This window comes from Lissotriton vulgaris, chromosome 11, assembly GCF_964263255.1.
Source record: "Lissotriton vulgaris chromosome 11, aLisVul1.2, whole genome shotgun sequence".
Lineage (NCBI taxonomy): Eukaryota > Metazoa > Chordata > Amphibia > Caudata > Salamandridae > Lissotriton > Lissotriton vulgaris.
Window position 1 is genome coordinate 1,093,755,435 of NC_141699.1, and position 22,290 is coordinate 1,093,777,724.

Here is a 22,290-nt window from a genome sequence, read left to right on the forward strand (position 1 = left end):
AATGTCCCCTGGAGATTGACACTGCTCTTTATAGAAATCAAACTCGTTGTACGGCTGCAGTCTTCCTACTCCTGAGGGCTGAGGCCATACCTCTGTCCAGCGCCCCTGGAGGGCCAGGAAAGTACTCATCCTGCTTGTCTGGCTCCTGGGAGTAGCTAGAACCCGTCTGTCCACTGTGGACCGTGAGTGCGACTTGTGTCCTGCACCATGAGTAACCCTACTCTGCTTCACAGCTGGGTGGGCAATGCCTAGGTGACACTACTTTACACATACCCATACACACATACATAAGAGCTGACTAGAAGCAACGCAGTAGGGGGTTAGGGGGTGCCCCATTAAAGAGGTGCTCTATGGTATTGGTTACTCCAGGTTTCAACCTCAGGACTAAGGCTGTTCTCCGTCTCTAGCCAGACCATCTCCCTGCCACGCCGATGGTCAATGTACGGCAGATTTGAACATTTTTAAAATTAGAGGGTGACGAGCCAACAAATTAGAGAGGAGAGCCAAGCCAGAGCCAAGCCAATGGTCTGGCTCAGATCGTTGAGCCTGTGCACCGTGCAATGTTTGCTGTGTAGACCAAACTTCAGGTAAAGTGCTCTAAAGTCTCTTCAAAATTAAAAATAATTTATGTAGCATGTGGAAGTTTAGCATTATTACGTCACATTATAACACTGCACTGAGAAGCACTTTATTGAAAGTGATAGTTTTTAAATATGAATCCTCAGTGAACTAAGAGGAAAGACAATTGTCATGTATTGTAAACCCTGTACCGGCCCGGATTGCTATTGAGTAATATTCCTTATGTTAAGGCATTGTTTTTACCTCTTCGTGCAACTTTCGGCAGTTTTTATAAAGCACGAACTCGACCCGAGAGTATTGGAGCGCTCTGCATAAGCACACATTACATTACAAAATGTCAACATTCATCGTTTATAGGGATGGGGAAATAACGTTTTTGCCCAGAAGCACAGGATGTTGAGCGGCGTCGAGACTCAAACTGGGATTTTCAGACCTAACATTAAAATCTCTGGCTGCAACGCTACCCCCTTGGCAGAGGGAGGCAGAAGCCTCATGAAAGCTCGGCTCGTTATGGGCTCGAGGTTCCACCAGGACCTTGAGCCGAGACAGGCTTCAGACTCGAGCTGGCCTCGAGCGTCCAGAGGGATGCCTGCCTCCATTAAAAACCATGTTGCAGATCCTTGAGTAGATAAATCACCATGTCCAGTGTAAGCCTGGGCGGAGTTCATGGAGTTCCACTACCGAGAGCTCCGAGAAGTGCAAAAAACAGCTCAGCTGCGGTATGCCGAGCTCCACAAGCAGCGTAGTGAGTTAGAAAAATGTCAGTTTGCTGTAATTTTCAGCGCCGGGTGTTTGTCCGGGGTTATCACAAACTGCACCATGCACAGTGCTAGCGGGCGCTGCTTCCTTTCTGCTGCTCCAATAGATTTTCTACTCGAGCTGCAGCTTTCTCAATGCGAATGGACGGTTTCTCAATACGAGCCGTCGCAAGCATACGTGGCCACTCGCATTGAGGAATCCGACTGCCTGTGTTGAGAATTCTTGCCGGGAGGTTGATTTGCATCCTTCGCGCTCGCCAACTTGACATTGACGACCATGAATGAGGAACCATCTCACCAGGAGGTGGATTTTCCTCACAAGCGCTCGCCAACTTGATGTTGGCGAGTGCGAGCAAGGAAAAAACAGTACTCTGCGACTTCTGCGTAATGCAGAGTGGGGAAAACTCTGCAAACTCTGTGAGCGAAGCGGAGTTCACAGCCCAAGCTTAGTCCAGTGTCTAAGCTCCCTTCGTCTACAATCTACTCTTTTAACACCCCCCAGCCGTCTAAATCGTGGGGAATGCGGGTGATTATACTAACTGTCAGCGAGTAGTCGGACAGGTCCCAGTTCGCCATGTTTAATAGAACTTAACAAGTGGAGAGCACAACACAACACAGTGCAAGACAACACAGATCAACACAACACAGAACAATACAGTACAATACAAACCCAGAACAACACAGCACAACACATTTCAAAACAACACAAGACAAACACAACAAAACACAGCCCAAACACGACAAAACACAGCACAAACACAACACAGCACAACACAACAAAACACAGCACAAACACAACACAGCACAACACAACAAAACACAGCACAAACACGACAAAACACAGCATAACACATCTCAGTAAAACGCAAGGCAGCACCGATTTGAGGTGTTTTGTATGCCTCATTTGCTTTCTTGTAAAGTAAAAACACAGCTGATGTGATCAGCGCTGGTGCATGGACTTTGGCCCAGAGCAGATACACCCATGTTTTCACTGATCGTCAACAAACAGTCTAGTCACGGGCCCTGCATTACCCGAGGCATGCTGACTGCCGGTTTACTTTCTCCAGCACGGATACCAGCCTCCGGTGACGCCTACATCCTGCTGACCCCTCCAGGCGCAGGAAGGACAGACGTGCAGCCCTGGACAGGTTTCTATCCAGAGTTACCTGCAGTCAGTTTCCTTTCCTCTCTCTGGGGGGGGGTGTGCTGCACCTCTGCTGTGCAGGTCACCAGGGGCTCCTCAACACAGACATGGAGCAGGAGGCGTGGAAGAGCCTCTTCCAAAGCAAGATGGCAGCGCTGCGACCCCAGTACCAGTGGACCCTGGACCCAGATGACGCTGCGGAGGCGCTGCCCGGGTGGAAGCAGTACACGCTGCACGCCTCCGCCAGGTAGGGTGACCTTTCATTTCAATTGGTGAACTCATTCGTGCCACCTTTTGTGGCTAGTGATTAATTCCATCTAGAAAAGCATTTGCCAGAGTGCCTGCTTGACCTGGAGTGGTACCAAGTCATATTTAGGGCTCCCGGTTTTATGGTATTTTTTAGGTTTAAAGTATTTTATTAAGGTACAAAAAAACATGGGGAAGGGAATAGGAGGTCAAGCGAACATATAGCACAAGAAGCGAAACGTTGCAGCGAGTCAGAAGGAAAGTAGGGAGGCAGGAAGCCCCGGAGGGTAACAAGGCATAAGTCATAAGGCAATAAGGTATCGTGAATGACTCTCCAGTAGACCCCCGATCCCTGAGCAAGGCCGAGCTGGAATAGCGTCCCGCAACACAGTAAAAAAAAACACACACCATCCCTCCAACCCCCCTGTCCGGAAATATAGAAGAAGGAGATGCAAAGGAGGAAAAGAAAGAAAACAATACCCCAACATCCCCGTCCGAAAGTCAGCATTAGAAGCATGTAACCCCGCCTCCCACCCCCAGCCCCAGGCCCCCGAACCCGCCCATTCACTCCGCTGGAGCCGCCGGTGGCGTCAGCCTAAGGAGTCGCAGGTACCGTGGACATGTGAGCTCGCGAAATTCCGTGGACAGCAGTGCTAAAAAGGGGTGCCAGAGCTCTTCAAACTGGTCAACATTCCCAGCCACCGTTAGCGACATTTTCTCCATGCCCAGCACCTGCCAGAGCCTGTGTAGCCAGCCAGTGATAGAGGGGGCAGTGGGGGTACGCCAGAGTACAAGGATGTTCTGAACCGCAGAGCCTAGCGCAATCGCAATCTGTCTACCCCTGCGGGACTTCAGCGGGTACATCAGGTCATTGGGGAGGCCTAGCAAGACATACGCAGGGAAGCGCAGGAGTTCGATCTCAAAATGCCTATCCACCTCATCCAAGACCTCCTTCCAATAGGCCGACAGCACCGGGCACTCCCAGAGAATGTGCGTGAGGGTACCTTCCTGTCCGCAGCCGCGCCAGCAACTTTTATCGCCGATTTTGCGCATCTCGTAGAGCCTCTCCGGGGTGTAATACCAATAGGTGGACACCTTAGTAAAGGTCTCCGTCAGCCCAGTGTGGTACGCAGAGTGCCTCGCCCGATACGCGATCCTGTCCCACTCCTTGTGGCTCAAGGTCCTGCCCAATTCCCTGTGCCAGCGCTCCCTCCCTGGGTTATGGTAATGAAACGGCGGGGGTTGGAGAAACTTGTACAAGTCGGTGATAAGCTTGGCATCCGAGGTCCGGGTTACCAGCCATCGGTCATAGGGCGTAATCGAACGGGCAGCGACGTCGCGCACCGGGGGTTGAAGAGCCCAGTGGCGGACTTGCATATAACGCAGTCTGTCCCCCTCCGTCAAGCCAAACTCCTGTCGGAGCTGCAGGAAGGGGAGCACACCCTCCGGCCCGTAGATCTGGAAAAGCGCCCTGCAACCCGCGCTCACCCAGTGGGAGAAGGCTCCCGGCTCCAGACCCGGAGTGAAGTCTGGATTGCCAGCAATGGGAGTGAACGGCGATGGAAAAGTGGTGAGCTCACGAAGCTCACACACCGCGTCCCACACTCTCAGCGGAACCCGGGTGATAAAAGAGGCGTAAAGATTAGGCGGCCAGTGAGTGCGCCGCAGGAACGGGACTTCCTGGAGGGTACGGCCCGCAACTGCCTGGTCCTGAAAGAGCCAGTGCTTGTCCGATTCCCACCGGCTCCACTCCACCAAATACCGAAGTTGCGCCGCCTGAAAGTACTTCCGGAGGTCCGGGACACCGAGCCCCCCCCGCCTCCGGGGCAAGCATGGAAAGGACCCGCTTCATCCAAGGCTTACGGCCCTGCCACACAAAGCGGGAGATGTCTGCCTGCGCCTGCCGTATCCAACCTACAGAGGGCTGGAGAGGTAGAGCGCGAAAAAGATACAGGATCTGAGGCAGTATCGTCATCTTCACCGCTGCGATACGGCCCAGCCACGAGAGCAGGCCTTTGTTCTATCGGCCGAGTTCCTCTTTGATCTTTTTGCCCAGAGAGGAATAGTTAGCTGCGACCATTGCAGACAGGGAGGGTGCAAGCAAAATCCCCAGGTAAGGCACCGTGGAGGAAGACCATTGCAAAGGAAAAAGACGCTGGAGGTCCCGCCTGGTGTCGACAGAGAGTGACACGTCCAGGGAAGCCGATTTAGACATATTCATTTTGAAGCCCGCCACGCGGGCAAAGGAGTTCAGTTCCTGGACGCAGGCAGGGAGCGACCGCTTGGGGTCATCCAGGGTCAGCAAGACATCGTCCGCATATAAGCTGACAGTATGCGTGTATTGCCCCATCTTCACCCCGATAGCTTCCGGGTTATCACGAACCCTCTGGGCAAACGGCTCCATATAGAGGGCAAACAGGAGCGGCGAAAGGGGGCAACCCTGTCTCGTGCTGCGCTCAATGGCAAAGCTGCAGGAGCTGTGTCCGTTGACACGCACCGATGCTGACGGCCTCCTATAACAATTAAAGACCATAGTGCGGAACTTCTCGCCGATCCCCAGTTTCCCGAGAACCAGCTCGAGGTACGGCCAATGAACCCTATCAAAGGCCTTCTCCGCGTCGACCGATAGCAGCATCCGCTCCCCCGGGACGCGTGAGGCCTTTTCTAGCAGGTGCGTCACCCTCTTGGTGTTGTCGACCGTCTGCCTCCCGGGTACAAAACCGGCCTGGTCCGCCTCCACCAGACCTGGTAGGTGCAGACCCAGTCTGGCCGCCAAGATCCCCGTGTAAAGCTTGAGGTCCACATTTAGAAGTGAGATGGGCCGATACGAGCCACACAGAGTCCGGTCCTTTCCCGGTTTCGGAATAACCGACACAGTCGCCGAGAGAAGGTCCGGTGGGATGGCTCCTGGTTCGGAGAAGGAGTTGAATAAGCGGGCCAGGAGAGGCGCGACAGTGGGACAGAAGGTCTTGTAAAACAAGGCCGTATAGCCATCCGGGCCCGGGGCCTTGCCGTGCTTTAGCCGTGCAATAGCGGAGACGACTTCCTCCACGTGAATATCCCTTTCCAGGTGGTCCGCCTGGGCGGGATCCAGGGCCGGGAGGGTCACTGATTCCAAATAGGCCTCAGCCTCTCCCGGTGGGGAGGGCTCTGCAGCGTACAACGCCTCGTAAAAGGCACGGAAGGAATCCGCCACCTCCGCGTCACCGGAAACCGGGACCCCATCCGCTCCCACTAGCTCCTTTACTACGTTGCGTTGCTGCGCAGCCCTGAGCCGGTGGGCCAGGAGCTTACCGCATCTATCTCCGCCGGTGTAAAAGGCATGCTTCAGGCGCAACGCCGCATACTCCGCCCGGTCCAGGTCCAACGCAGAGAGGAGCTTCCGCGCCGCCTTCAGCTGCCTCCAAACACGAGGAGCTCCTGTCCGGCGGTGAACCTGTTCAAGTTCCCTGACCTGCGCCGTTAGTTCCTCCCTCTTACGTTGACGCTCCCTGTTCTCCGCCGAGGAAATGGAGATAAACTCCCCTCTGACGACCGCTTTCAAAGCCGCCCACTGCGTTGCCAGGGACGTGTCGGAGTTGTTATTGTGGGTCAGGTACTCCTGGATGACCTCCTCCACTCGCTTCACCACCGATTTCTTATGGAGAAGCGTGTCCCGCAGCCGCCACATCCCTCTGGAGGGGGGGACCGCCGGCCAAGCAAAGACTCCGGAAACCGGCGCATGGTCAGACAGGGACAAGACCCCGATGTCTGCCGCCGTGGCAGCCGAGCGAAGCGGTCCGCTCACCAAGAGGTAATCCAGCCGCGAATAAGTGCGGTGTGCGTGGGAGAAATATGAGTAGTCCCTATCGGCGGGGTGCATGGTGCGCCAGAGGTCATGCAGATCCATCTCTGCAATCTGGTCCTGTACCGCCCTAGAAAGCTCCCCCGTCTGCGGGAAGCGCTGGGCAGATCTATCCAAAGTGGAGTCGAAGACCATGTTCAGGTCTCCCCCCAAGATGACATGGATTCCAGGAAGCGATCCTGGTGGTCATTTGGGCTGTACACGGAACCAACCGTAAAGGCAACACCCCCCAGACGCATGCGATACACCAGAAGCCTCCCCTTCTGCTCGGCATGTTTATACAACACCTCACCCCTGAAGGAGCTGGCTAGAAGAATGGCTACCCCCGCAGTCTTAGTCGCAGCCGAGGAAAAGAGTTGCGTGGGGAACTTGGCAGAGCGCAACCTATGGCAATCTTTAGAGAGTAAATGGGTTTCCTGCAGGAGGCAGATATCCGCCTGCGACCCTTCTAGCAGGGAAAGGATCGCCCTACGCTTCACAGGATTATTCAGACCCTTAACGTTAAGGGTCACTACTTTCAGGGGCGGCATCGGTCCCAGGGAAGCAGAGTGCTATGCAGCAAGCGAGGGATCAGTGGAAGGGGCGCGCGGGGCAGGGGCGCAGGGAAGGCCAGAGTCGGCCTCGCATGTGTTCGGACAGTATCGGACGGGACCCCCCCAACACCAAACCAGCTCTTAAACCCCCCCAAACCCAACCCATGGCAACCAGCCAGAACCAAAAATAAGAAAAAACACCCCATTGTCTCAGTCTAGCCCAAGTGGGCGAGTCTGCAGAAAACAGTCAAGTGGACGTCCAGCCACACACCTCCAACCTCTCCCCCCCAACCCCCAGCCCCAACCCAGCATCGTAGAAGCTAAGAGTCTCTCCCCCCGGAGTAAAGTTAGGCCGTTTGGGCCACGCCATTAGATTCAGGCAAGTTCCTGGCCGCAGTCCTCAGGGCCTCCTCCATATCCGCCCTGATGGTAGGGGAGTCAGGGCGACTCGCCGTCGCCGACGATTGGCGCCTCCTCGATCTCCGTCGGCCCCGCCGCTCGGGGCGCCTCCATGCGGGCGTAGCCCCTTCTTCCTCTGTAGCTGTGAGTCCCAGTACCCCACAGACATCTTGTAAGGAGCGCAGCTGATGTAGCACCCCATTCCATCGGAAGATAAGACGGAAGGGGTGACCCCAGGAGTAGGCCGTCTCATGCTCTCGCAGAAAGTCTGTAGCGATGCGGAAAGACCTGCGCTTCTGCAGTGTGATGGCGGACAGGTCTTGATAGAGCGCCACGGGTCGTTCTCGGAAGGACAGCGACTGCTTCCTGCGGGCCTCTGTCATAATGCGCTCCTTAAGAGGGAAATCCGCCAGGAATGCCAGGATATCAGGTGGGGGTGCCGATGACTGGCGCTGGCGGCCCACCCTGTGTGCTCTGTCGATGCGGATCGGGAAGTCCGCTCCCTCTCCCAAGATGTCACGGAACAGGTCCTGCAAATAGGCCACTAGGTCCGCACCTTCATCCGCGGACGGAACGCCTCGCACCCGGATGTTATTCCGCCTGGATCTGTTCTCGAGGTCCTCCGAGTGGGCCTGGAGCTCGACACACTGCTCCCGTAGGCGGAGAACGTCCTGCTGGAGATGAACTATCTCTTCGTCGCGGCGCTGGGCCGCCATTTCCACAGTATCGACCCGCTCGCCCACGCCCTCGATTTCTCTACGCACTTCACGGACCTCTCCGGCCACCTCAGTCTTGAGAGTCTGGAATTCCTCCTTGAGGGAGCTGAATAAGTCCTCCATGAAGGACCTCGTGACTGGTGGTTCGCCTCCGGTGGCGTCCGTTGTGGCCCGGGAGGACCCCGGGGACGGCTGCGCCCTGTCTCGTAGTTGCTGGGCCCTGCGAGCATTTCCGGCAGAGTGCGATCTCCCCGTGCCGCGCCTCGTCTCCCAGTCATCTTGGCCTCCGCGGTGGGTGAAGCCCAGAGCTGGCCGCTGTAGACGCGCTCAGCCGCTCGTGGACAGCAGATGCGAAGCCCTCGCCGAGGACAAGGGTAGTGCGTCACAGGCGACAAAATGGCGGCCCGAGTCAGGGCGAGACGACCATCGAGCCAGTCAGGGTGATCATCAATGTTCAGATCGGAGGCTATCAGCCGTGTGCTCCCAGGGAGGACTGCAGGTGTGTAGGCACCGGGATGAACCGAGGCGCCCGTATGACAAGGGCGCGGGCGAGGGTCACCAGTATCAGCTCCACAAAGACAAGATGGCGGGAGGGCTAAACCTAGGAGGGCAGCCCAGGCCAGCAAGTCTATGGACGACCCTCAAACAGCAACGGGTCGGGAAAGTGCGAAACCAATGTCTCCCCGTTTCACCGGCTAGTACGCCCGGCTCGGGCACCGCTCACCCTCCACCGTCTTTCACTTCCAGGCTCGGGGTCCGCAAGGCGTCACCCACCGACACCCATGGCAGGGGGATAGATCGCCGTCGCAGGGCTGGGGTCTGTCGTCCAGCGATGGTTCTGGCCACAAGGGCGCTGGCCAGGAAGCCTCCACACTCCGCGGAGTCCGTCTAGTCCGCTCCCTCGGAATCTCCAGCTTTCAGCACTCGGCCCAGCCGAGGCGCGCGGACAGCGCCGCAATATGCTCCGCCTCCAGGCCCTTCTCCTCGGGGCGACCCAGGCTCCACTCCTCGGATCGATCGTTGAACAAACTTTTCGGGGACTTCCCCCGGGGCAACCGAAGTCAAAGTGGTATCAAAATGTGCCCCAAGAACTCCGGCACAGTTCTCTCGCCCGCAGTGCAGCCGCGGGGGGAGAGAAGCGCAGGAATCGGGGCTCGAGCTGAGCTGGGCCGGAGGAGCTACGGGAGGAAGCGTCCGCTCACCCCGCCATCTTGGCCACGCCCCCCGGTATTTTTTAATTATTACATTTCCGTCTGAATTTATCAATCTTTCTTTTGTGCTAATTTTATCTGTATTTATTCATATTTATTTGGGGTTTTGTCGAAAAATTTATCTGAAATGAGTATATTTCTACATTTATTTGACCAATAAATATGCACTCATGCCTGAACGACTAACAGATTTCATGGATATGAACACACTCAGATGATAAAATATGCTCTTATAAGAAAACATGCACATTTTAAAATCAAGGTTGTGCATATATATTGCTGTTTGAGGCTCTTTACTAAAATTCCATTATTTTTTTTAACCCTCTTACCTTTCGATCGCCAGGGCTATTGGCCTGGAAGTCATGATTGGCAGCATTTGGAATCACAAAAAAAAAACAACTCAATTTCTGTTGTTATCCACATTTAAAAATAAATACAGACAGGAAAATAAATGTTTTTCTGTCTGCTTTCATCTGTAAAAATCAGTAAAAATGGAAAACAGGGAGACCAAGTCATATTATGGTTACAAATGTAACTTAAAAGAGTGAAAACATCCTAGAAAGACGAGACAGGAAGGGAAGAAGTAGAGGTTGCCGAGCCACAGACGCCTGGCTCTGGCTGAGCTCTAGGTACTGTTGGAACATCAAGCCCATAACGAGCCGAGCTTTCATCCAGCTTCTGCCTTCTGTTCTCCCTCACTCTACCCAGGATGTAGCGTTTTGGCCAGTGCTGCCAACTTTGGAATGGGGGAACCAGGTTCGAGTCTCAGCGTCTGCACACAACCCTGTGATTCTGGGCAAATCACTTAATCTCCCCATACCTACAAAAATGAATCTGACCTTGTGTAATGTAACTGATGCTCATTTAAGCCCTCCAATTTGGCCCTTGGGTCGTGTCCACCTAAATAAACAATGCACAAAGAAGTAAAAACAAATACTTAACAGAAGGAAAGACAAAAAACATAATCATTTCCTAGCTGATTTGTACAAAGTGAAACCAGAAAACCTGGATAAATGTGGCGTCCCCTTAAATTGTGTGATATTGGGCAAACGTTTTGTTTCACCAAAACTCTTTTTTCTTCATTATTGTGTATGAAAGCACTTTCAAACATGGGAGTTCAGAATACCAGTTGTACAAAAACCTTTTCTGCTAGATTTAACAGACTATAATGTTGCTCTTCAATAATCTCAGCCACGTGCAGGGTTTATACAGAAGCGGCCTGTACCCTGCCAAAGCTGCGGGGCGGGCCGGAGGAGGGAGCTGGGGAGGGAGGGAGGGTGAATCGGGGTACAAAATAATAAAAATATAATTACCTATCTGATTGCCGCTGCTGCATCGCACTCTTCCGGGCACAGGCTCCCAGAATGCACTGCAGCCAATCATGACGGTGCATGAAAGCAGCGTCAGGATTGGACTGAGCGCTATGCATTTGTGCTCCCAGGCAGACTGGGAGCCTGTGCCTGCTTTCTCAAGCCCCAACTAAACAGCTAGGGCTCGAGACGGCTTCACTGCGCATGAGGGTTTGGTCGGCCTGACACGGCCGGCCAAACCTCATGCATAGAGGAGGGACATGGGAGTGCACCACCACTCCCCCACCATAGTGTCATCCCTGGACCCGCCCCCAAGTCTCATCAGATACCTGTGGGCGGGTCCAGGGGGATTAAAATAAAAGAATAATAAAGCGGTCTTAAAACCCGTTTTAGTTTTAGGGTGGTGGCGGGGGGGCGGTGATCCTCCACCCTAATGGCGGGCCGCAGCTGGTTTACACGACAACTGTCTTGCCTCTAAGTGCACAAATCGCTTATGTTTAGAAACTAATACTTCTAGTAAGTACTTCTCAGAACAGAGCTATAATGTGACATATTAATGTCAAAGCTTCACCTATTATAGAAACAAAAAATTTTGAATTTTGAAGCAACTTTATCCTATTTTAACTAATACTTCTAGTAAGTACTTCTCAGAACAGAGTTATAATGTGACATATTAATGTCAAAGCTTCACCTATTATAGAAACAAAAAATTTTGAATTTTGAAGCAACTTTATCCTATTTTAACTAATGCTTGTTGTGTGACTTACTCAGCAATAATTTTCAGGGCTCAGCTCAGGCACGGGCTCTAAGATCCGAACCAGATCTTGGCTTGGCTGGCCTCTGGCTCGGCTCTCCCTGTTAATTTATTGGCTCGCCCAACTCTATTCATAAGTAGCTAAAAAACGAAGGTGTGGCACTGATGTTGTATTCTTCCATCCGTGCAAAGGGCTTGTTTGTTTCCGGGCTGCACAGTTTAGAAAAAACTGGGCAGATTCTGGGTGCAGTATTTCTACTGTGTGAGTGCATTGACAGGAAGCTGTCATAAATTCAGGAAGTGACAAAACTTCATGTTGGAGAGACACAGGGTCTTGGGAAACCTTCCAGTATATGTCAAAGTCTGCAAACATTTTGGCCTTGTTTATGATTTCTGAATGTATTTCTCTGCAGTTAGGCTATGTCCTAAAAAAGAAGTGGGGGGACTAACCAAGTTAGGCAGTATGAAAGTGACTTCATGGTACGTGACATCAGTGTGTGGCATCACAGGAAGTGACATTACAGGAAGTGACATCACAACCCATGACCTCCCAGGAAGTGACATTAGCTATTAACACCTTACACATATGTTTGGCTGGTCTATCATGAGCACCTTTGAGAGCTTTATGAGATTCAATAAATTAGATTTTGCGTCGGTATTGTACCAAAAAAGTGATGTGACCCCAACACCAAATGTGGTCATCAACGTATACAAACCCCTTTAGCATATTTCTGAGAGCCCAACCTGTTAAAATAGGGCCCGATTCACAGAACTAACTTACGACAAAATCATAAACTTACTACCATTTTGGTATTCACAGAAGGCACTTACTCATTGATGAGTAACTTACTCATTGATTAGTAAGTGCTTTCTGTGAATACCAAAATGAGGAAGTGCCTTCTGTGAATACCAAAATGAGTAAGTGCCTTCTCTGAATACCAAAATGGTAGTAAGTTTAGGATTTTGTCGTAAGTTAGCTCTGTGAATCGGGCCCATCGTGGGTGGATGCTGTTCCGTCTGTCCGCATGTACCCCTGACTTGTGCCCTGGCTGCAGACCTCAACATCTGGAAAAGTTTGCCAATGTAAGACTCTGTAAAGTTACATTTACAAACTCACAGGGGGGGAGGGAGGAGGAGGAGGAAGGCTCCAGAGGAACATTTGATAGAGCTTGTCCTCCACAGGACAAGTCTGAAACTTTAATTTAAAATATGACACTAGATCGGTGACGAGCTCTAGGCCGGGTTCTCATGTATATGAGGTGACGAGGATCACAAAAGAAGTCCAATGACCTGAAACGCCCGAAGTCTTCTCCGACCAGGAAAGCCGGACACTGGAGGCTTTCCGCACCAGATCTCTGCCACCCTGGAAGGAAAATGTGAGTCCGCCATTCACCTCACAAACCTGCAGGGACCGAAGGAGGAGACTGAAGACGCAAAAAGGGCGGCAATGATGGTGGACATCTACATCACACAAGCCAATGTGAGTATCAGTATCTCACGCACCATTACATTGCAAACTGCAGTAAGTCACACACAGGGCCACTGGAGTTATGCGGCAGGGGAGGGCCAAATTATGCGGCAGGGTTGAGTAAATAATGCTGCATTGTGCAGCAGATTCTGTGATAGTATTACTTGATTATTTTTTCATTTTTAAACTTGTTAACACTTCTGGGCATTAGTTGCACCTCATTAATGTCAGTTTAACACCAAAATATAGCAATAATCTACAGAAAGGTGACCGGCCCACCTTTGCAAAATGCCTTCCACTGCGCAGCAACATGTGTCGCTGTGTTTTTAGTAACTTTTTACCCTTTTGAGCTATTAACAATTTATTGGTTACAATCTGCAGGTTAAGGGGCAGATGATGGATTAAGTGGCCAATGCGGCAAATATACAATTATGCAAAAATTCCAGCGGCCGCACAATCATGTAATTCCAGTGGCCTTGGTCATACATCGAATCGGGCAAAAGCTGGCTGGGCGTGACTTGGTGACGGTGCAGCCATTGCCGGTGCAGTCCATGCAAGTGCCTCGAGGGACAATGAATCATGAAGTGCCGGGGGGCCAATTATATGAAGGAAGTTCCGACGCAGGTGTGAGAACTATACATTGAATGCTCCTGACAGGTCACAGCGAAGGTCCCCTACAGCCCGGAGGGATGGATGGACATGTTTCAGGACAATGTGGCTATTCACGTCATATGGTGACAGCTGTCACCTGAGAGGATGCTGCTGGGGTTTGACAACAGCCCAAACTGCAAGCGCTTCTTGAGAGCTTAATTAGGACAAGGTTGATATGGAACCTGCCCTGAGCCATTATCTATAACCAAGGTGCATCTGGAGTGGTTCAACTACACGCCAAGCTCTTTGTGATTCATGACAACTAGAAGAATAACAGCCTTGCTGTGGGCTGGGAGGTCACAGCAGCATTTTACTCATCAATGTCCCCTTCCTCCTGCATGTGACCATGCAGGGTGAGGGGCCTTCTACAAGCCATGCTCCACTCACCCGGCGCAGGCCATCTGTGCCATCAGCTTCCACTGCCACCTTGTAAATGTAGTGTATTTTGTAAAGCGCACAGCTGCCCCACCGGGGCGTCCCGGCGCTGTATAACGCTGTGGAACCCTTCCTGGCGCTCCCCGTGAGATGCCTCTCCTGGGCACCCCCAAGGTGAAAGCCAGGCATCCCAGTGTTGTAGGGGCCATTGTGGAGATTAAGCAAGCTATTGCCCAGAGTTGCAGAGTGGGACCGATGATTAGAGTAGGCGCTGAGGCGAGAATTATCGAATCCGCGGACATTGAGCCCAAGGCCGTGCCGCGTCTGGACTTGAACCCTGGTCCCGGGCCTGATCTCTGCTTCAGAGTCTGCCGCTCTAACCAGTGAGCCACACTTCTCCTTGACTGGCTCCATCAGGCTGCACTTCCCCTGTTGCCACCACCTCAGCCACCTTCAGTGTAGACATCACCAGACTGCCACTTCCTCTTGGCCACGACTCCTGCCAGATCACCACCTTGATGAGTATCGAACGGGAGAGAGAGGAAAAACTATGCTAGTTCACTTCCCCTGTTTTGTTTGTAATGGTCAAAAGGACCTAGCTAGAGGGTAGAAGCTCCACGTGTATGTTTGTGAATGGAAAAACATTTGGTTTTTAAAAAAGACCCTCATCCACCAACCTAGTTGGTGGCATGCTTCATCATCGGGTCCCACCCAAGGTACCAGGTGTACCGTAGGTGTGCTTCAACACCTGATTACAGCGGAGCAGGTTGTGTGCAGTGAGTGTGCAGTGAAGGTGAATGTGTGTGAGTTAAAAAGCTGTCCCGGGGGTCCCAGATGCTAAAAGACTACTTTAATGGTGGGCCCTTGGCAGCATTAACAACTGAGAGGCGGATATTTAATGGAGGTAATTTATGGCTCCAATATCCCGTGTGGTCAACATGTTTCAGCCAGGTCTCAGTATTAAACTTGCTTTCTTCAGGACCGATGTGAGTGGTGATAAGGGGTAGTCTTAATGGTGTGTATTAGAAGACCAACAATGTGTAGCACGCACTAAGGTGCTTTAACTGGAAGAGGATGGTTTCCTCTAAAAGATCAATTCTCTGAGATTTGCAGAAAAGAGCCCCATGAGTCCCAAAGGGGGTCAGACCTGTTGTCACACATTTGTCAAGGTCTGCGGCCCTCAGCTCATACCTACAGCTGCCTGCATCGGAAAATCTCAGAGTATTGAGCTTTTAGAGGAAACCATCCATTTTATAAACATCCACCACATTGCCAGCCACTGACTGCAGCACACTGACCAATGTACCGGCTGCTGTATGGTCTGTGCAGGCCAGTCAGCATGGGAGAGGAAAAAGAGGAAAATGGACCAATCTAGGAAGATGGGGCTGATTTAGAGGCCTGGAGTCCTGCCTCTTCCCACTGGCTGGGATGCTGCGGCACCTGTGACATCTGGACACCCCGGGAGCAATGCGGCGCAATTCTTGGGGCATATGGAGGGGCGCGCTGATGCCAAGAAGTCAAGACAGGTCACCTCCTAGGGAGCTCTGAGGAGTCAGCAGCCTACACCCATCAGATCTGTAAGGACAGAACAAAGTTCAATGTTCTGACTTCACCCCCCTGTTTCTGCAGGAGCTCACCCATGACTTCATGTCAGTCATGGGACTGATGAACTGTTTACTTCCTGGTTTTACTACCCCTCAGTGCCCTCAGGCTGTCACTGTAATAGAATGGAGCATTGGGACATGTTTAGGGTCATTTCAATGCTTGCCCCATGAGACCTTATCAGCTGAGAGGGAGGACAGACCACTGCAAGCCCCAGCACAGTGTTGACATTCAGGCGTGTTAGCTGTGACACAAGGGCCAAATAACACACTGAATCCCTGCCATGTGTCACTTATTTCCTATCTTCTGAGGGGTGGGCTTGAGGTTCTCATCTACTATACGTGTTCAGAGGAGGGGGTATTTCTCCTTGGAGGATTGTTCTCTGCTGTTTCCCAGGAACATGGTGTCATGGGCAGCGGCGGCTCATCCGCAATGGCGGAGGAGCGTCACCCCACTGGCTCATAGCCAGCAGGTGAAAAAAACAAACAATATTTTACTATTGTTTTATTTTTTACCATCTGGCTCAACCAGCGTGTGCAGGGAGGGGCAGAATCGGGCCATGGGAAGGGGAGGAGGACTGGCTCCTGCACTGGAAGTGCGCATGTGTGTTTAGCTGGCTGTCTCAGGCTGGCCAAACACACAATGCCACTGAGGTTTCTCACACCCGGATGTATTGAACCGCCGGGCTGGAGAAAAAGCACAGACTCACCGTCCTGAGCGGAGCGTCAAAGCAGCCGGCAGAGGCCAATCCCAGCACTGCTGTCATGCTTGAGAGCAGCACAGGGAGTCTCTGATGCTCGTTCAGTGGCTGCAAGGAACCAGGAAGCATCGGAGACCAGGCCAACCCGTAACCGGAGGCGCAGGTCTCATGGAAACAGAGAGGCGGAGGTATAATAGCGTATAAGCTCCACAGTGAATTCTGGCACTGCTGTCCTATGGAATGAATGTATTTGTAAATAATAAAGATTTAAGGGCCCGATTTAGATCTTGGCGGACGGGCTACTTCGTTACAACGGTGACGAATAACCTGTACGCCGAAATAAAAAAAAAACATAAAATATATAATGGATTTTATATTTTGGCAGACATCCCGTTGTGACGGAGTAACCTGTCCGTCGAATCAGGTCTTAAGTTACTGTTTGGCTAGAAAGGGTCATATTATGTTTTTCAGCTCTCTTATTGACACCCTAATGTGGTTCACAAAGGCTATAAATGTCAGAGTCTACTTTGCATAATATTTTTGCCTTCTCACCTCTAGGTTCAAGTGCTCCGCTTGTGGCCGAAGGTGGGAATCGTCCAAAGTGCGCATGCTCTTCCACATCAGGAAGGCCAGCCGGCGAGTGCCTCAGGGCTGTGTGAAGATGCGGGTCTTCAAGCAGGAGTGCCGGAGATGTTATGCGGCCATTTTAGAGGAACCCGAGTTCATGATTGAGAACATCGATGTAGCTGTTGACCGCCTGGTGACAAGAATACGCAAGGTGTGCTATGGAGAGGATGTGTCCGATCGACACGTCCGTGATTTCATCACGAGTGGGAGCAATGAAGGACCTCACGACAGTGCACACTGCGAGGCTTGCCAACTTGGGCTCTGTGACCATAGACCTCCAGCCAAGAACCAGGAAGCGCCAATGGGGAATCGAGTGAGAAGTTCCTATGATGAGTGGGATGCTCTGATGCTGCGGGGCTATGGACATCTGCGGGATGAGAGCCATCAACCATTAATCCAGCAGAGTGGCTGGGCCTGGGAACAGCCTCGCTACAAACTTCGAGGAACTAATCACCCAAGCTTTAGACCGGAGCCAGAGGTGGACAGCTGTTGCCCATGCGTACTTCTCTGAACAAGTCCAGTTCTTGTGGTATCTCTTCAGTTTCTGGAAGCACAGGGGTAAACATGCCCCTCATCACCGTTTAGCTGACTCTTTAAATTGAATGGTGATAGGTATTGGACATGTGATCTTAATATAATCCGTTCAATTGAGAGACTGGTGTGGTTCACATTGTAATTGATCACAATCAGGAAAAATCCTTATTTATCAAAACTCCAGATTCACTTTACAGTTCTTGTGCATTCATAAAATCTTATTTTTAGTACTTATTTATAGACATTTAACAAGTCAAATGTGTTTGAGAAATTTGCACTGCAAAGTCTGATGGAAATTGTAGTCCTTAAATTTTCACCCCTCCGTATACCTAAAAGTACTTTTAATGGTGCCACACTACTACGCCTTACTACAACCCACAGTATGGTAATATGTGAGAAAATATAGCTTTGAAAGATCTGTTTACCTGTGAACTGGGAGCACATCCCTTCAATGCTACATTGAACTACCTTGAGAGTCCCTGAAGGCAGCAGTGTAAAAAAGGGTAAAAAGTGTATACTTTTGGGGCTCCCCTCCAACTTTCCAAAGTATTTCTCACAGTTTCTCCTGGTTTCATTTAGAACATTCTGCCCTAATGACTGAAAGACCTTTTTAGCATTTCAGTCTTGCTGCTACGTTCTATTGTGCTATATCAAAAGATGTGGTTCAATTGGAATTCCCACAACAAAGGCTCTAACCAGGAATAACATTCTTTATGGAATGCTGATATTGGCTTAGCAATTAGATTGATCCAAATTATATGCCTGCATTCTTTTTTAAATGTAGCTTTATTAATTTTTTCACAATTTATCAAAAAACAAAGGAGTCTATTAACATAACCGTTTGTTTTTATAGACTATACGCTTAAACAGAGCGCCATCTTAGCTAACTCCCTAGTTATGATAATTGGAAAAATATGGCATGCACTTTCAAAGAAAGAGACCGGTCACAGACAAAGCCATGGTTAAAAGGTATGTCAGCAGAAGTATCAAGAAGCTCAAATATAAGTGGAAACGTAGAATGGGAGATAATAGCGCGCAAATATATGAACTAAATATTATCACACCAAGGGCCTTATTTATGAAGGGCTTGCGCCTCCGGTGCGTCACTTTTAACATGGGAAAAAATGACGCACCGGCGGCGCAAGTCCTTCATAAATAAGGCCCCAAGGATCTAAGGGCGCATAAGGTCTTGAACGACATGTTCTTTGAGTACTTTCGGCCTTTGTAGAACAACACCAGTTGCTACACACTAGGCAAGATGGTTTAAGGGCGCATAACAGCACTAAGTTAGTGATGCTCTCAGTGCTGGATGACCTGTGGCTTGCAGCCCACAAGAAGACCCCCTCAGCTCTAATCCTATTGGACCTCTCAGCCGCATTTGACACAGTGAACCAGGTACAGTTGTTAGCCCGCGGCTGGGAGTCTCTGAGATGGTCCTTCAATGGATTATCTCCTTCCTGGAGGATCGGTCCCCGAGACTCCAAGTGGGAGATTGTACATTGAGGCAGGGCAGCCTACAATGGGGGTCCCTCAGGGCTCTGTGTTGTCTCCTTTACTTTTTAATATTTATCTGCAGCTTTTGATAGACGCACTAGCTAGAACAAACTGTCAGGTGTTTAATTATGCCAATTACACCCAGATAATTGTGCGTATTGACAACGGTCCAGACGCTGAGGGTAATGTCCAGAACATACTGCGGTTCACCATGAACTGGATGACCGCTAACTCTCTAAAAGTAAATCCAGATAAAACCGAAGTACTGGCTGTGTCCACAGGGGTTTCGCCCTGGTCCAGTCTTTATTGGCTCCATGAGCTAGGCACCACTCCAACCCCGGTGACAGTAGTGAAGAGCCTAGGCATAAAGTAGGGAGTTGTATTGGCCTGATGCGGCAACTCCAGAAATTGGCTTTCCGATATACTTCTGAAGATGCGACAATTGGTTATGAATGAATCGGCAAGGCTGATTTTTACGTTGCCAAGAAGTGCTCATGCTGCCCGCCTGCTACAGCAGCTCCACTGGCTTCCCATCAAGCAAAGGGTTAAATTCAAGGGGCTGTGCATTGCTCACAAGTCCCAGTTTGGAGAGGCACCTAAATAAATCAAAGATTGCCTTAGAGCCTATGTGCCAGGTCGTATCCTTCGATCATCAGATTCTTGTCTGTTTAGCTTGCCCTCGCTTTAGCAGAACGACCTTAGGGGACCGGGCATTTTCTGTCACCATGCCTCAGATTTAGAATAAACTGCCTGACGGTGTGCGTGAGGAAAGCAGGCTACTACCATTTAGGAGGAGACTTAGAACCCTTCTGTTTACAGAGGCGTTTAGTTAAGTTCACTCTGATGATGGTCGTGGATAGTTGCGCATGGGGATACTGGACTTCTGATTTACGTTGCAGCGCTTAGAGACCTTCTGGTGATGGGCGCTCTATAAATGAACTCTAACATAACATAACATACCATAAACAGAACATATCTCTCCCTCTTCCAAACTGAAAACTCACTAAAGATATGTTCTATTCATATTTGAAAATAGAGTGGACGAGAACCCTCACTCACCCAAAGGTGATATGCTTCATCATTGGGCTCCCTCCACACATCTGGCCAGCAAGGTCCCTTATGTGGGCTACAACTCCCCACCAGGTGCAATGTGTGGGTAGGAGCTGAGGTGTGTTAAGACAAGTGGACGCCACAAAGTGAATGTTCATAAGTGAGGGACAGAGTGCATTGAAATGTGAAGGTTGAAACTATCTCAAGGGCACCAACAATTGTATTCTATAGTGTCTTTGGATAGAGTTAAAAAAGCAGAGGACAGGAGGTTCGAAACAAATATACCTCCTCAGAGGTCAACATGTTTCTGCCTATCACATGGAGTTCTCAGGCATTCTTCAGGACCAAAAAATTGAACTAGTAACTCTGTAAGTTATGACACATTCATATGTAAAAAGATGGAATCCTGTCCCTATTTTGGAGCTGGTGCCTCTCTCGCCGAGGACTATGTTTGATGAGCCGAATGGGCCAAAGGGGTACCTTATGGCTACTGAGCGATTTAATGTTTACTTAAGATTATATGATTTAATGAAACAACACTATGATGTATTAGTAAAGAGAGGTAAGATACACTCCGTTCACTCTGGTCATTCCTTATAAATACTACTAAGAATTCTGGAGTTTATGTCCAGTCGAAAAATGTGTTTGGATACTTTTTTTTTTTTGGCTTGCGAATCAATCAATTAGCTGACCATGTGCATGAAAATGTTTCCTGCCTCGGCTGCTACAAGTTCCAGAAAGAAACAGGTACATGAAAACATTCCCTTCCAAGCTTGATATGAAATATTTAAAATGTTCCAAATTTATGAAAAATGTATAGTCTATGGCAGTTTTTACTAAACAATGTCCTCATTGATTTGTTTATTTGCAATACTAAATATTTTAAAATATGAATCAATTAATCATCTTTTTAATGGAGTAGTTTATAAGGTATGCTGAAAAACATTTCATTTTTATGGACAATTCATATATATTTTTAAATATATTCCATGATTTTCTCTTTTTTTTTAGACCTTCTTTATTGGATTTTTCCCCGATTTATAACAAGCAGGACAGATTACATAGATACATCAGCAAATCCATAAAAAGAGAGACAGATCAACACAAGTAGACTAAATCTGAAATCGTTCTCAGAAAATAAGGAGAAAAAAAAGCATCACATAATTTATATTGGTTTGAAATTCATCCTCAAAAACAGGGACATAGGACCAAGAGAAAAGAGAAAGAAAACTCTGACAGAAAAAAAAATCATTTTTGGACAATCAGCAAAAGACAACAAAACAAACAGGGACAAAATCAGTCCAATTCCCATTGAATCCAATGCTGGACAGGCGCCCAGATCTTCATGCCTAAAGCTCTTTTTTTCCGACCCTTTGTTCTATAGATAGCCAGTTCTATATAATACATAGCTAGCAAACATGCCCTCCAGGTAAGAAAGGAAGGAGGTTCTAAACTGATCCATTCCTGTGTAATACATGCCCGCATAATTGCCATAGATATGAAAATTAAATTTCTCTTCCCTTCTGGAAATAACGCAGAGGACACCCCAATCAGACGGATCTTTCTCAGACGTTTAAGCATAAAAAACCTGGCTGATAATAATTGATTAATCTGGACAGCCCAGTCCAGTTCTTTATCAAACATAAAACCAAGATTTCTGGCTTTATTTACTGGCACTGGACAAGCCCCTGCTGAAGATGGCCACCAGTGCTGACCCCAAATTGTATCTTTGTGGCCAAACTCTAAGACTTCCGTTTTCTCGGTGTTCAATTTTAGAAAGTTAGCATTCGTCCAGGTCATCAGAGCCGAAATGCAGTTAGAAAATTCGACGGCCATGACATCCCTTGCCTGGGTTACAGATTTTATCAGCTGAGTGTCATCTGCATATGACACCAGCAAGAAGCCAAGATTCTTTATTAGTTTTGCCAATGGGGCAACATAGATGTTGAAAAGAGTAGGGGATAATGCAGAGCCCTGAGGGACTCCTCCCGGCAGCAACAATTCCTCCGACTGAAGTCCATCCCAATGGATAATTTGTTTTCTGGAAGACACAAAGGAGGACAAGAGAGCAAGAGCTGTGTCTGAAATACTGATGCCCTGAAGCCTTTTGGTTAACACCAGATGATTCACGGTATCAAAGGCTGCTGTTAAGTCTAACAGGACCAGGATAGCCCTTCCCCCCATGTCCATGACCTTACGTGTTTCTTCTACTGCCATAAGCAGGGCTGTTTCTGTAGAATGGCTTGCACGGAAGCCATGTTGTGTTTTATCCAGGATGTTATGGGCTTCTAAAAA

At 49.7% G+C, this 22,290-nt stretch overlaps 1 protein-coding gene across 1 annotated transcript; it reads left to right on the forward strand.

Annotated features, from left to right (window-relative positions):
* Positions 1-2,364: 2,364 nt before the first annotated feature.
* LOC147684212 (receptor-transporting protein 3-like) lies at positions 2,365-20,568 on the forward strand. Its single transcript, XM_086944613.1, has 2 exons — positions 2,365-2,728; positions 16,849-20,568. Exons 1-2 carry the CDS (start codon positions 2,589-2,591, stop codon positions 17,426-17,428), a joined length of 720 nt encoding a protein of 239 aa, XP_086800739.1. The 5' UTR covers positions 2,365-2,588; the 3' UTR covers positions 17,429-20,568.
* Positions 20,569-22,290: the final 1,722 nt, after the last annotated feature.

Coding starts and splice junctions, on each gene's coding strand:
- LOC147684212 (XM_086944613.1), top strand. CDS start 2,589: ATGGAGCAGGAGGCGTGGAAGAGCCTCTTCCAAAGCAAGATGGCAGCG. Junction 2,729..16,848: donor ACGCTGCACGCCTCCGCCAG/GTAGGGTGACCT, acceptor TCTCACCTCTAG/GTTCAAGTGCTCCGCTTGTG.